This window comes from Heloderma suspectum, chromosome 12 (genome assembly GCF_057233095.1).
Source record: "Heloderma suspectum isolate Gila_16-S chromosome 12, 16-S_ref, whole genome shotgun sequence".
Taxonomy (NCBI): Eukaryota; Metazoa; Chordata; class Lepidosauria; order Squamata; family Helodermatidae; genus Heloderma; species Heloderma suspectum.
The window spans coordinates 24,451,669-24,465,157 of NC_139469.1; the positions used below are offsets into that span (position 1 = coordinate 24,451,669).

The following is a 13,489-nucleotide window of genomic DNA, read 5'->3' on the forward strand; positions in this document are numbered from 1 at the left end:
CAACAAAGATGATCGGGGAACTGGAAACAAAGCCCTGTGAAGAGAGACTGGAAGAACTGGGCATGTTTAGTCTTGAGAAGACTGAGGGGAGATATGATAGCACTCTTCAAGTACTTGAAAGGTTGTCACAGAGAGGAAGGCCAGGATCTCTTCTTGATCATCCCAGAGTGCAGGACACGGAGTAATGGGCTCAAGTTACAGGAAGCCAGATTCTGGCTGAACATCAGGAAAAACTTCCTGACTGTAAGAGCAATACGACAATGGAACCAATTACCTGGGGAGGTGGTGGGCTCTCCCACACTGGAGGCGTTCAAGACGAGGCTGGACAGCCATCTGTCAGGGATGCTCTGACCTGGATTCCTGCATTGAGCAGGGGGTTAGACTCGATGGCCTCGTAGGCCCCTTCCAACCCCACTATTCTATGATTTGATAGAGTACATTCCAGTGGTACAAAGTGCTTCACATACATACATTTCAGAGACAACATAGAAAGGCGCGTTACATGAATCACCTCATACACTGAAAGCCTAAGGGTGGGGCTGTGGCACTAAGAAAAGCAGAATTCGACCATCTGAATAAGTGCAAATTAAGTCCACTCACCAATATGTAAATTGTTTTTCATAACTGATTTTATTTCAGTTAGTCACAGGAAGTATATGCTGAGTGCCAAAGCCTCTTTTCTTGGCCCCTGGAAGTTCAATTCAACTGCACCCAAGCTTCTCATATTTCACCAGGCACATGTATTCCTGCAGCCATAAGGGCTAGAAACTTGTTTCTTTTCAATGAAAAGCTGGGGTTGACACAATGCCACATCCTACACACAGCCTTAGTTTTCTTTGTTGATTACACGCCCCCTGCCCACTACCAAACCCTGTGCTTCCCCAGACGTGTGGATATATATGGCCTTAGTTTCATTTGTTGATTACATTTATGTCATAGCATCCCACAGAAGTACTCAAGGCAGTGTTTGCCCTCCTTGCCATTTTATGCTCACAACAACCCTGCGAGGTAGAATATGCCGACAGATAAGAAACTGGCACAGGGTCACATGGTGAGCTTTGAGGCTGAGGGGGTATTTGAACCCATGTCTCCCCAGTCCGACTCTGATGCTCTAACCCAAGGGCCAAATGACATTTCAGAGAAGCTCTGCATTCCAGGGGTGGGCAGGGCTGAAGGCAAAAGGGGCAGGGCCAGAAATGCCAACCTATTTTAACTTAAAGCGCTTCCTGCTTGTAACGAAGCCTTGGGAGAGGGGCTTCAGCCTTTTAGCATGGGGGGAAAACTGCACAAAAGCCAGGAAACCACCACAGGATTGGTGGTTGGGGAAAAGGGGGTGGGGCCAGGAGATGGGGTGTGGCTATTTGATGGGGACCCCAGAAAGGCCAGATCTGAGGCTCTGCGCCCCTGCTCTAACCACTATACAACACTGGTCAGTACCATCAACAAAGCAAGGCTTGTGTATTGATCTGGGGCCCTGATACTGTCAGGTCCCAGCCAAAACAGATTCTGTTGATTACCAAGATGAAGCAATGCCATTTGTGCAAAAGGACAACAGTTTATTGATAGAAAATAGATGCAGAATATACATGCAAAGAAAGCTCACACCTCTCCTCAGCCAATGAAGCCGTCACAGCTGAAATGTCTATCTGGACCCCCAAGACAGATGGAGAAGCTGTTCCTAGGGCCACAGGTTTCTCCAAGCTGGCCTGCACGCATATTGCCCCTTGGAGCGAGACCAAAGCGCAAAGCCTGTAGACTGGATCTTACAAGCTTTTCTGCTACATGCCTGTGACAAAATGGCATTTTGTTGTTCAATTGTCTATTTTAATGTTGATGTGCTTGATTGATGTATTCTAACATAGCCTTTCTCCTAAAGGCTACGGTAAGTAGGTGGGAGTGGGGAGTTAGACTGCTCAGATGTAAATGGTGTCTCCTTGATGGGTTGCTTTTTCAGTTGGGGGAGAGGGAATAACAGGCACTTGGTTTTCTTTAGAGATTTAGATGGGGTTTGGCTTTCTGAGGGGTAGGATTAGGGTGCTGCGCTCTAGCTTTGGGGGTGGTTAGATTCCCTTGGGAGGTGGATGGAGGTATATTTATTATTTTAAAGCTTTATTATTAGAAAGGGTAAAGTAGGTAAGGCATTAATAAAAACCTGAAACAAGAATTTTTACCACATAAAACTCAAACTGCATTGGAACATCCTATACCGTGTAAAGTTTCATTTTTCATTTGTTCTTTTAAACCATGCCATTCTCGGTCTCATTTGTTACTGGATGAAGGGTTAAATGGAACTATGAAAGAAAGAGGCCAAAGTTTAGGAATCTACACACACACAGAAATTGAAGGTTCTCTGCCCATGAGGAGGAGGGTGGTGTGAGCGTCCTGATAAAGCAGTTGCTTAGGTCAGAGTTGATGTATTTCTTCCACACACACTCACTCCAAGGTATTACCTCAAGGAAGAGGTTGAGGGAATATAGAGGTACTGAAATTCTGGAGCTAGAATCAGTACTTGGTGTTGTCAAAATATTTATGAGTGGTGATGGTATAATCATCACAGGTGAGGGAAGGGGGATACGTCACAATGCTCACCCTCAGCTCATGAGCTGACAGGCAATGCCTCTCTCCCCTGTCAAGTGACAGGAAGCCAGATTCCAGCTGAACATCAGGAAAACTTCCTGACTGTTAGAGCAATATGACAGTGGAACCCATTCCCTAGGGAGGTGGTGGGCTCTCCCACGCTGGAGGCATTCAAGATGAGGCTGGACAGCCATCTGTCAGGGATGCTCTGACCTGGATTCCTTCATTGAGCAGGGGGTTGGACTACATGGTCTTGTAGGCCCCTTCCAACCCTACTATTCTAGGGTTCTATGATCAGGATCTAGCAGGCCAGCAGACACACATTCAGGAGAAGGGGGCATCTCCGCCGCAAAGGTGCTCGAAGCACCGCAGGCTGGGAAATTATTCACCCCTTCTTTGAGATTAAAGCCTCAACATTCCAGCTCTTGAGAGAGGAGTGTCTCCCAGTTCTTCTGTGAGAATCAAGGCAGCACCATTATCTCTTTCATTTCACGAGATTACTGGGCAGAGGCTTAGCAATGTACAGTTGTTGACATGTGAAGCTGTACTTGCTTGGAACCAATTAAGAGGTTGGACTTGATGGCCTTGTAGGCCCCTTCCAACCCTACTATTCTATGATTCTATGAAGGCCTGGTGTAAAAGGCCTGCTTACTTAACCATATTATTTTGCCATGGTCTTCTCTCAATATGATTGCTGTTGTTGCTGTCACTTGTTTTATTGTTGGCTTCTCTTGTTTTTATTGCTGTTCTATTGTGTTTATGTTTTTATCGCTTTTAATATTTCAACTGTTTTTATGTATTTTATTGCTTGGGAGGGCTTCTGCCCTCAAAGGCGGCCAAGAAATGTTTTAAATAAATAACATAAAATTACGCCTGCCGGTTATGCCGAATTATACAGGTCTACCACCAGCATACCGGAAATCTGTGAAGTCCTCTTTTTTGCTCACTAACCAGCTCACTACAGCTTGGTCTACCAGACACCACGTGATGAGATGGTAGAGACTGTACCAATTCAGGCTGCCAGTTGGAGGGGGGGGTTCAATTTCTTTTTAATGCTTCCCTACGTTAAAAACTTTGCAATCAGAAAAGCAGCAAAGCAGTCAGAGGGCTGGGTTACAATCCCTCTCGATGACATGTTCATTTGCAATTTGCAAGAAGTTGGGGGTTTTTTCAACTTGGGGGAAGCATTCAAAAGTGGTATCTCTCTCCCACCACCTGTAATGGTACACTCCATTCAACCACCTTCGTGACCACGTCATTCTGCTGGATGTGTATGTAGGCCCAGTCGAAGCCATTCCCATGCAGTGACGCTAAGCTAGATGGAAACCTTTATCTCCATTTCACCGGAAGGGGCCTTGGCCATCGTACTTGCCTCCTGACTCAGCAGGGCCTCCCAGTCAGACACCTCGAAGGGCTCCCTCCCCCACATCTTCTCCAGCAATGCATCCTTCACAATCACAGACAGGGCCCGAAGCCCAAAGGAGGCAAAGAGGTTTGCGTGAATGTAGTTCCGAGTGCAGCGAAGCTTCCTGTGGGACCAAAAAGAGGTAGCAATTAGCACACAGTGCTGGTTTTAACCTACCAAGTGTTACACAACTTGGGACTGCAATACCTGATAGAGCGCCTCTCCCAGCGTAGGACCATAGAATAGTAGGGTTGGAAGGGGCCTATAAGACCATTGAGTCCAACCCCCTGCTCAGTACAGGAATCCAAGTCAGAGCATCCCTGACAGATGGCTGTCCAGCCTCGTCTTGAATGAACCGACCCATATGCTACATTCACCATCTGAGGCCCTCCCCTGGGTGCCTCCTCCAAGGGTGGCTCGGAAGGCAGCAACAAGGGAGAGGGCCTTCTTGGTGGTGCCCCCCCATTCTGGAATAATCTTACACACGAGGCCCACCTGGCACCAACATTGTCATCTTTTCAGCCCCATCTTTTCTCTCGGGCATTTGGCAGCATATGATGAGGTTTTAATCAGGTGCTGCAATTTTCGTAGTGTTGATTGTTTAAAATGGTTTTAGATATATGTGTGTGTGTGTGCTGTCATTGCACATGCTTGTACATAAAAGGTTTTTACACTTCGTATAATGTATTTTTTATGGTTTTTCATCTTTGTAAACTGCCCAAAGAGCTTTGGCTTTGTAATAAATGTATGAATAAAGAAATGTAATCAATAAATGAATGTAACGAAGGTGGGGCGCTAGCCACCCCCACCCCACCCGATGGCTCTGCACCAACCAACGACTGTGAGAGAAACATAAACCAGCCAACGAAGCTGACATGAAACCTCTTGACAGTAAGAGCTGTTGGGCACTGGAATCGATTGGAGTTGTCCCTGCATCAAGCAGGGCACTGGACTAGATGGCTGACTGACTAGGAAGCATGCCTCCATAGGCTTGATGGACCAGACTGCCGTAGGCTTGATGAACCAGCGGTCTGACTTGGGAGAAGGCGGCTTCATGGTGTTATGAGACTGAGGGTTGGACAAAAAGGGTCCATGGAACTGGAGACTGCCTTGATAGCCCCAGCAGAGGATCTTCCCACTGTCAGGGAGACTGGCCGGTTGTTCTCAGTAGCTGGCCCACAGTGACCAAAGGTACAATGCTGTGCATGTTTAGACAGAAAAACGTCCTACAACTCCCAGCATTCCCCAGCCAGCAGTGCTGGCTGGGGAATGCTGGGAGTTGTAGGATGTTTTTCTGTCTAAACATGCACAGCATTGAGTCTTAAGTTAGTTGCATTGAGTCTTAAGTTAGTTTCCGGTTGAACATCAGGAAAAACTAAGAATGTGCGAAAGTCACTTACCTTTCCGCGGATTATGTTGATGGGGGGAGGGCGTTCCGTCCCTCCCCCCAGAATCCTCGATGGGGGAGGAGGCGATCCGTTCCTCCCCCTCGGAATCCTCCATGGCCGGCTGTGCTCCGTGGCAGCTCCACGGAGCAGCCAGCCAGGCCCAGCCAGGCCAGAGCCGTCCGCAGCCGGATTTCCGGCCGCGGAGAGCTCTGGGAAAAAAACAAAAACTGCGTACGCAAATGGTGGCGGCTACGGCCGCCGCCATTTGCATTCCTTATTTTTGGCCATCTTAATCTATGTAAATATTTACGTAGACTATGATGGCAAAAATAAAGGGGAACGCAAATAGCGTAGCGGGCGATATTTGCGTCCCTTTTTGATTCACTGTTTTAGCCTATGTAAATATTTACGTAGGCTAAAACGGCGAATCAAAAAGGGACACAAATAGCGCCCGCTACGCTATTTGCGTTCCCCTTTATTTTCGCCATCATAGTCTACGTAAATATTTACGTAGACTAAGACAGCCAAAAATAAGGAACGCAAAAGGCGGCGGCCGTAGCCGCCAACATTTGTGTACGCGTTTTTGTTTTTTTTTAAACCCAGCCATGATAGGCTACGTAAATCTTTACGTAGCCTATCATGTCGTTTTTTGTTTTGTTTTTTTAAACCCAGCCATGATAGGCTACGTAAATCTTTACATAGCCTAGCACGTCGTCATTTTTTTTTACAAGACTGCAAATGGCAGTGGCGGCAGCCGGTCGGAAGACCAGCCGCCACCGCCGCCGCCTGGAACATCCGCCCCAGGTAAGTCTCATCCCAGGGGGGATCCGGGGGGGGGCAGCAGGCCGTTCCACCACGGAGTTCGGGGGGCCGAATGCACTGGCATTCGGACTCACCGAGATCCGTGGCGGAATTCTCTGACATCCCTAGGAAAAACGTCCTGACTGCTGGAGCAATACAACAATGGAACCAATTACCTAGGGAGGTGGCGGGCTCCCCCACACTGGAGACGTTCAAGATGAGGCTGGACAGTCATCTGTCAGGGATGCTCTGACTTGGATTCCTGCATTGAGCAGGGGGTTGGACTCGATGGCCTTGTACGCCCCTTCCAACCCTGCTATTCTATGATTCTATGACTCTTCCAGACGGTGAGAATTTGGGAATAGGGGCTTAGCTCTCCCCCACCCCATAGCTGATGATGTAATCGTGCATGTGCATGAGAGAGAGAGAGAGAGAGAGATCGGGGAAGGGGACAGAATGCAGTTTTGGGGCAGACTGCAAACAGACACATTGCTGAGAGCGTCTCTACACCAGCCTAGAATCCCGCATTTACAAGGGGGCTTTCTGCTTCCGTTTTAAATGCAGGATCACAGCCGAATCCCTTTACACATGCTTCCTTTCCCCCTCCCCTTTCCCCCTTATCTGAGTCTTCCATATGTTTCATTGCTCTCGCTCCTCTTCTTGCGGCTTTTCCTTTTTCACAGAGGGAACTCAAGCGGGGTAATTTGATAGCTCATTATCTGCAAACTATTTAAAAATGGAATAAAGGTCATTTAGTGCGGGAAACGCCCTGGAGGTTCACAACGTCATCTAAAGGGCCCGCAAACTTCTGTGAGTGAGCAAACTCAATAGCAGGAAAAAAGCTCCACATGAAGAAGCCATGAATTCAAGCTGTGGAAGCATCTTCAGCCTCTGGCTATCTCCCTAAAGATTTTTGGTCATAGCAGTGGACATTGGCTGGCCACTGGAATATTTAAACTATGTGCCTCCACCTATGTTCGATTTGTATATTTGTACATAAAACACCAATATTACAAGATGCCAATAAGCCTCCAGGGACCGTCTGCCTTCCAAAGGAAACGAAAGCCAGGTAAAGCGCTATGCCCCTGTAGCTTCTCACCACTCAGAGAAGTGAGCGTAACAATATGTCCACATACATGCCAGATGCGCACAGCCTGGAGGTGGCAAGGGAGTCACCCGAATACATCCAGGAATATCACAGCCATGTTTCATGGATTTCTTTTTCCCCAGAACTTTCCATTTCAGATAAGACTCCAGACATACAGCGACAAAACCCACACAAACAAGACACAGCAGTGCCTCTGCAGAACAAAACTACACACAGCGACACAGAGCTGCGTGGCAGCTGTGAGAGGCAGACGCATCAGCCGCCGCCCCACAGACCTTTCTGCTCTGTGCCAGGCCGAGACCTGGCTGCAGTACCTGCAGACAGTAAGGATGAGCAGAGCCAAGACGAGCGCCAGCAGCGACAGGGAGTAGCCCACTGTGTAGAGGACTTTCAAGCTGACCATCAGCTGGTGGACTCCTTCCTGTACAGGAGAGAAGGAGGCCCCATGAGACAGAACGTTTCCTCTGTCGCAGCCACTAGTCAACGGGGGGGGGGGGGGAGGAACTGTAATGCAAAGTTGCCCGGGAAGAGGAAGGGTTGGGAGAGGAAGATTATTTTAGAAAAATGCGTTTGAAGGATTATTAAAACAATACGGTTGTGTGGCATGGAGGCCTACTGGGACGCGAGTTGGAATGAAAAGAAGAAAGCCGAGGAAGGAAACTAATGGTAGTTTCCAATGTTAGTTCTACATAGACAAATGAATGGGACTTAAGTTAGTTGTGACTAACTTAAGTCTCATTCACTACAACAGGTCCATTCTATGTAGGACTAACCTTGGATACTACCCTTGGAGTCATTTATTCAAATTGCCAGTCATCCCAGTGCTTTTGCTTTTATTGGGCAGAACAACGGAAGGCGGGAGCAGGTCCACTTCTCACAAAGAAAGTGGGTACAACACTGCTTGACCTTTTATCGGCAGAGGCAATGAGAGCTGAACATTCAAGAGCCCCCACGTCTCCCACCATTATCCACTCCAAGCATTCACAGAAAGTCCAGGGTAAAAGGACAAGGTGGGAACCCTAGTACAGCGGTTCCCAGCCTTGGGTCCCCACATGCTGGAGTACAACTCCCATCACCCCTGGCTGTTGGCCATGCTGGCTGGGGGTGATGGGAACTGCAGTCCAACATCTGGAGACCCAAGGTTGAGGACCCCCTGCCCTAGTGGCATGCAACTCGTTCCTCCTCAGTGCCTTCCACAGGCGATTCCCCAGCTGCGCGCGCCACCCATCGGAAGCCATAAAGAGACAGCAACCTCAGCGTTACCAAGGGCCAAGACACTCTGACAGGTGTTTCTTCTCACCTCTTCGGTGCTGGCTTCCATCCCCTCCTTGCACTGGGAGTGGTCCCTCCAGAGCTCCGTCCCATTCAGCAGCACCCAGTGCCCATCAGATCCACATTTGCGGCTCACCTGGCCATACCTGACTGCAAATACAAGAAGCCAGACTTAACCAGCAGACATGTTTGGAATCCTCTTTGGAAACAGGTGAATCAACAGACAACAGCTACGTGTTTGCAAGAGAATTGTGCAAAAATAAAATGTGGGTACAGCATTCTATAACTCCAGTGAGGACTGCAAGATTCACCAGGGGATATTCTGAGATGCGCTGGACGTGTAATTTATTAACTATTTAACAATATTTTTGAATCACTTAAATTGCAGAAATTTCTAAGCGAGGTACAGAGGACAAAGATTACTTCCCTGGGAGTGCCTGTTGGAAAAGGTATGTTTTTAGTAGGCACTGAAAACCCAGACGGGTTGATGCCTGCCTTATTTGTAGTGGTAGGGATCTATGGATCCATGTACTGAACTGCTCTACCTCTCACAGCCACCAGACGTTTGCCCTGTGTAGAGTAAACGGTTAAACCAGCCTTCCAAATTGAGGCTGTTTGGTGGGGGAAGCACCACAAACAAGTCCATTGTGAGTATAACAGGTGGGACAAAAACCTTGCTGGGTGGGCCACACGCACTGATGCTGTACAGCTTCTCCCAACCTGGCGCCCTCCAGATGGGTTGAACTACAACTCCCATCAACCCCAGCCCACAGGGCCATGCTGGCTGGGACTGATGGGAGTTGTAGTCCAACATATCTGGAAGACACCAGGTTGGGGAAGGCAGCTTTACCCAAATGAATGGAGAAGAAAGGTTACGCTGGCTATGGATGATGGAAGTTGTAGTCCATGACATCCAGAGGGCACCAGGTTGGGGAAGGCGGCTTGCACAAATGGATGGAGAAGAAAGAAGGTCACACTGGCTGGGCATGATGGAAGTTCTAGTCCAACACATCTGGAGGGCACTGGGTTGGAGAAGAGTGGTTTCTAGCCACCCACACCCAGTGAGCTACCAGAGGCAGGCAGGAGCCCCTCATTGTTTTAAGCTCCAAATTAAATGGGGCAATGGTCAGTGCAAATGGTCAGCAGAACGCACTTATCCAGAGCAAGTAACATAGTGACTAAGCAAGTGGGCTATGAAGTCCCAAGTTAAAATCTTACCACATTACACATCGCTGGCGAGGGGGCCGAGCATGTGCTTTGCATGCAGAAGGCCCCGGGTTCAATTTACGTGCAGCTCCAGGCAAGATAGGCCAGTCATCTGACTTGGTCTAAGGCACCTTCAGAGGACACAGGGCTGCCACCAAAAATGGCAGCCCCGGTATCGGAGTTCCCCTAGCTCCTCTGTGTAATATCAAGTTCGACTTACCCAGTCCTCGTCATCTATATTTCTCTGCCCCATATCACTGGCAGCCGTTGGCAGTAGCAGAGAAAACACACATTGTGATTATGTCAGTGAATGGGATAACCTAGCCATCACAGAGGCGTGGGAAGGGGGAAACAAGCACTGTCGTTTTCAACAGCAGCTGGATGGGCTGGCCTAGCAAAGCTGCAATTTCAGCACCAAGGACAGCGATTCTGCCCCGAGATCTGCCCTGCATGGCCTGGAGACGACGCAGCTGTGATGCCGGCTGTGATGGACAGGTTGGACGTCCTCACCTTTTTCATACCAGGGCAGGTAGAAAGGGCAGGAGACATTGACGAGGGCACCTGGGCTCCCGTCTGGCCAGCACGCATACATGTCAAACGTTCGGTTGCAAAACAGCCCTGCAAGGGAGAGAAGCAAGACCGTCCAGTCAGGGTGAGGCTTGTCATCCAATGGCCAATGTGGCTGGGGATGATGGGAGTTGTGGTCCAAGACATTTGAAGGGCACTAGGTTGGGGGAAGGGCAACCTACTCAGCCCAACACCCCAAAGGACAATGCTAATTGCACCTCCCACTGTCTCTGTTGCTGCATGGCTGAGCTGTGAACAGCAGTGTCCCTGATGTGAATCTCATGACACTTGGGTATTCTGCCTTCTCTCAGTCTACAATAGGAGGATAATAATGCTGCCCTACCTTGCAAAGTAGTTCTATGAATGATTGAGAGAATTCATGTAAAATGTTTTGAATATTCTATGTCTGGGTTTGGACGATCATGGGGGGGAAGGAAGCCATCGTGACTTCACCCCTTTCCCCACATGTGCCCATTGTGTACATAATTACCCACGCTACAGTAGGGGTTGTAGGGTGGGTATGAAGCTACCGCCACCGCATCGCACGCCAGGTTCACACGACATGCCAACCTGCACTGCAGCGCGGGTAATTGTGTAAACCACAGGCACACGTGCAGCCTGCACCGTGGCAAGGGAGAAGCCATGGTGGCTTCTTGGAGAAAAGATTCCTCCCTGCAATCCCGTAACAGAGGGTGGGAAACCCTTTTCAGCTCAAGGGTCAAGCTGCAAAATGGAAAAGTTCTTGGGGGCCACATTCTATCTATGGTCAGGACCAAATGTGATTATTACCATTTTAAGTCTGCTCAGGAGTAAGCAAAACAAGGCTTCTGCACGTCCACTCAAAAGCAAGCAGGACTGAATCAGTAGCACTTTCAAGTAGCATCCCAAATACCAAGCCTCCGCATGTCTACTCACAATTCTATGATTCGTGTCTCTAGTTTTTTCTAATCATGGTGAAAGCCATAAAGAAAATGGTGACAGTCACATTTGTTATCTATCCACCCACCTACTTATCCATCTATCTAAAATTATTTTTAGGTCACCTTCAAGGGTAGAACCCTCTCAAGGTGACATACAGATAAAAACCACGTGAAATGGACACAGTTTTAAAAATCCATAACATCAAATGGCTCAATAAAATCTATAAAAACCAAGATTGCAAGTTAAAAGCAATAAAAACAAAACTTACCAGTAAAAACCAATGGCCCAGAGTTAAGGGAAGGCCACTGAAAACAGATAGGTTTTCAGTGCTTTCCTAAAGGAAGGGGCCTGACGAACCCCTGATGGAAGTTGATTCCTGTGGTGTGGGGCCACTACTGAAAAGGCCCTCTCCCTTGTACCCACAGCCTCACCTCCCTTGGCAGTGGGCAAGTGAGAATGGGCTCTGCTGATGACCTCAGAGGATGGGCAAGCTGGTACAGGAGAAGGCAGCCCTTCAAGTAACTTGGGCCCAAACCATTTAAGGGTTTAAAGGCTGAAAACAGCACTTTAAATTGGCCTCAAAAACACAATGGCAACCCGTGCAGCTGGTGCAGCATCAGTGTCACATTCTTAGACTTTACAATGAGGATGGTTACACATCACAGGTGGGTGGGCTTACCTGAATACTGCAGATGTGTCTGAGCAGGCAGAAAATTGGCACAGGCTATCTGCTTCCCCAGGCAGTAGTTTTTGTAAATAAATGAAATATTACTAAGACATCTTAAATCTCCAGAGCTCCTTTCTCTATGCGCAGTTGCACTGCAGTGCAACTGCACATAGAGAAAGGAGCTTTGGAGATTTTGGGAGTCTTAGTAATATTCCATTTATTTACAAGAACTACAGAAGCAGAGCAAAAGTGAAGGAACCCTGCAAGCACCCCTGCAAAGCAACAGACCCACAACCCAGAGACCCCATACCCCGCAAGGCTTCATCGGCAGACAACTCACAGCACCTTCAGCCTCCAAACTGCAAACTACCCCTTGCTATTGCTCATACACAAATATCCAAAGCACTCAATGTGGCCCCTGCAGGTGGACCGCCTATTCAGGAATCGTCTCCAGCCATTAAAACAAGGGTGTTGAACTCTTTCTGCCTGAGAGCCAAATTCAATTGCAGAGAAGCTCTCGGGGGCTGCATTCCGGTGGTGGGTGGGACTAAAGGCAAAAGTGGATGGAGCCAAGAATACCCAAAGTCCAACAAATACCAGGCATGTTTTAGTTTAAAGCCTGTAACTGAGCCTTAGGAGAGGCATTTCAACCTGTTACTACAGACCCAAAACTGCACAAAAGCTGGGAAATGCACTGCACAAAAGCTGGGATCAGCAGTTGGGAGAAAGGGGGTAGAGTCATCTGCGGTGCCCCAGGGGGCCAGATTGGGATCTGGGCTGGATTTGGCCCATGGGCCAGAGGTTCCCCACACCTGGCATATAGGATACTGCCCCTGAACTTGGGAGGTTTCCATTTAGCAAATCATGACTGATGTCCATGGAGAGACACTTCATGCCCTGCGAATATCTCTAACGCTCTTTTAAAGCAATCTAAGCCCATGGCACATTTCGCAGCACCAAACTGTATAAATGAATTACATGCTGTCAGGCAAGTCAAGAAAGCCACCATGGAAGACCCTGCTCACAGCATGACAAAAGAGAGAGGGGAGCTGGCAGAGGTGACGGAAGCCACTGACCCTCCTTTCGAGATTACTATCTTATGTCACATGAAATCAGTACATTTTTAAAAATATTTTTTGTTGTAAATTTCAACAGAACAAAGCAAGACAAAACCAAAGAAGAAGGAAAAAGCATGTCAACGTGACTGAATGCATCAATTTCAATTAATACATATGAAGTGTGTGTGTATGTGTGTGTGTGTGTATATATACACACAGTATGTATATGTATGTGCTTGTTTATACACACACACACACACACACACACACACACATAAGCACTTGATTCCCAGGGAAGACAGTTCATGGAGAAAAATCAAAACTAATGAAAGGTTTAACTTTACTAACTGCATTTATTGAAACATTTGAAGTGCTACATCTTTTATCTTTACAGAACTTCCTTAAATGAAGTATTCTTGGTGTAAACTAAACTTTGACTGGCTTACTTTTAACTGTAGGTGTCTCTTAAACGCTTCATGATTTGTTTACAGGCTGTCTGTTACTTGGATATCATTGTAC

The 13,489-nt window shown here is 47.9% G+C and overlaps 1 protein-coding gene across 1 annotated transcript in view; it reads right to left on the reverse strand.

Moving 5' to 3' along the window:
- LOC146336710 (glucagon receptor-like) overlaps positions 1-13,489 on the reverse strand; it is a 40,446-nt gene that overhangs the window by 7,445 nt on the left and 19,512 nt on the right. Inside the window, exons 4-7 of the mRNA XM_084818802.1 lie at positions 10,268-10,375; positions 8,580-8,701; positions 7,594-7,700; positions 3,950-4,106 (exon numbers count right to left, since the gene is read on the reverse strand). Of these exons, the coding sequence (XP_084674928.1) occupies positions 3,950-4,106; positions 7,594-7,700; positions 8,580-8,701; positions 10,268-10,375 (494 nt within the window). The remainder of the gene's footprint in view (positions 1-3,949; positions 4,107-7,593; positions 7,701-8,579; positions 8,702-10,267; positions 10,376-13,489) is intronic.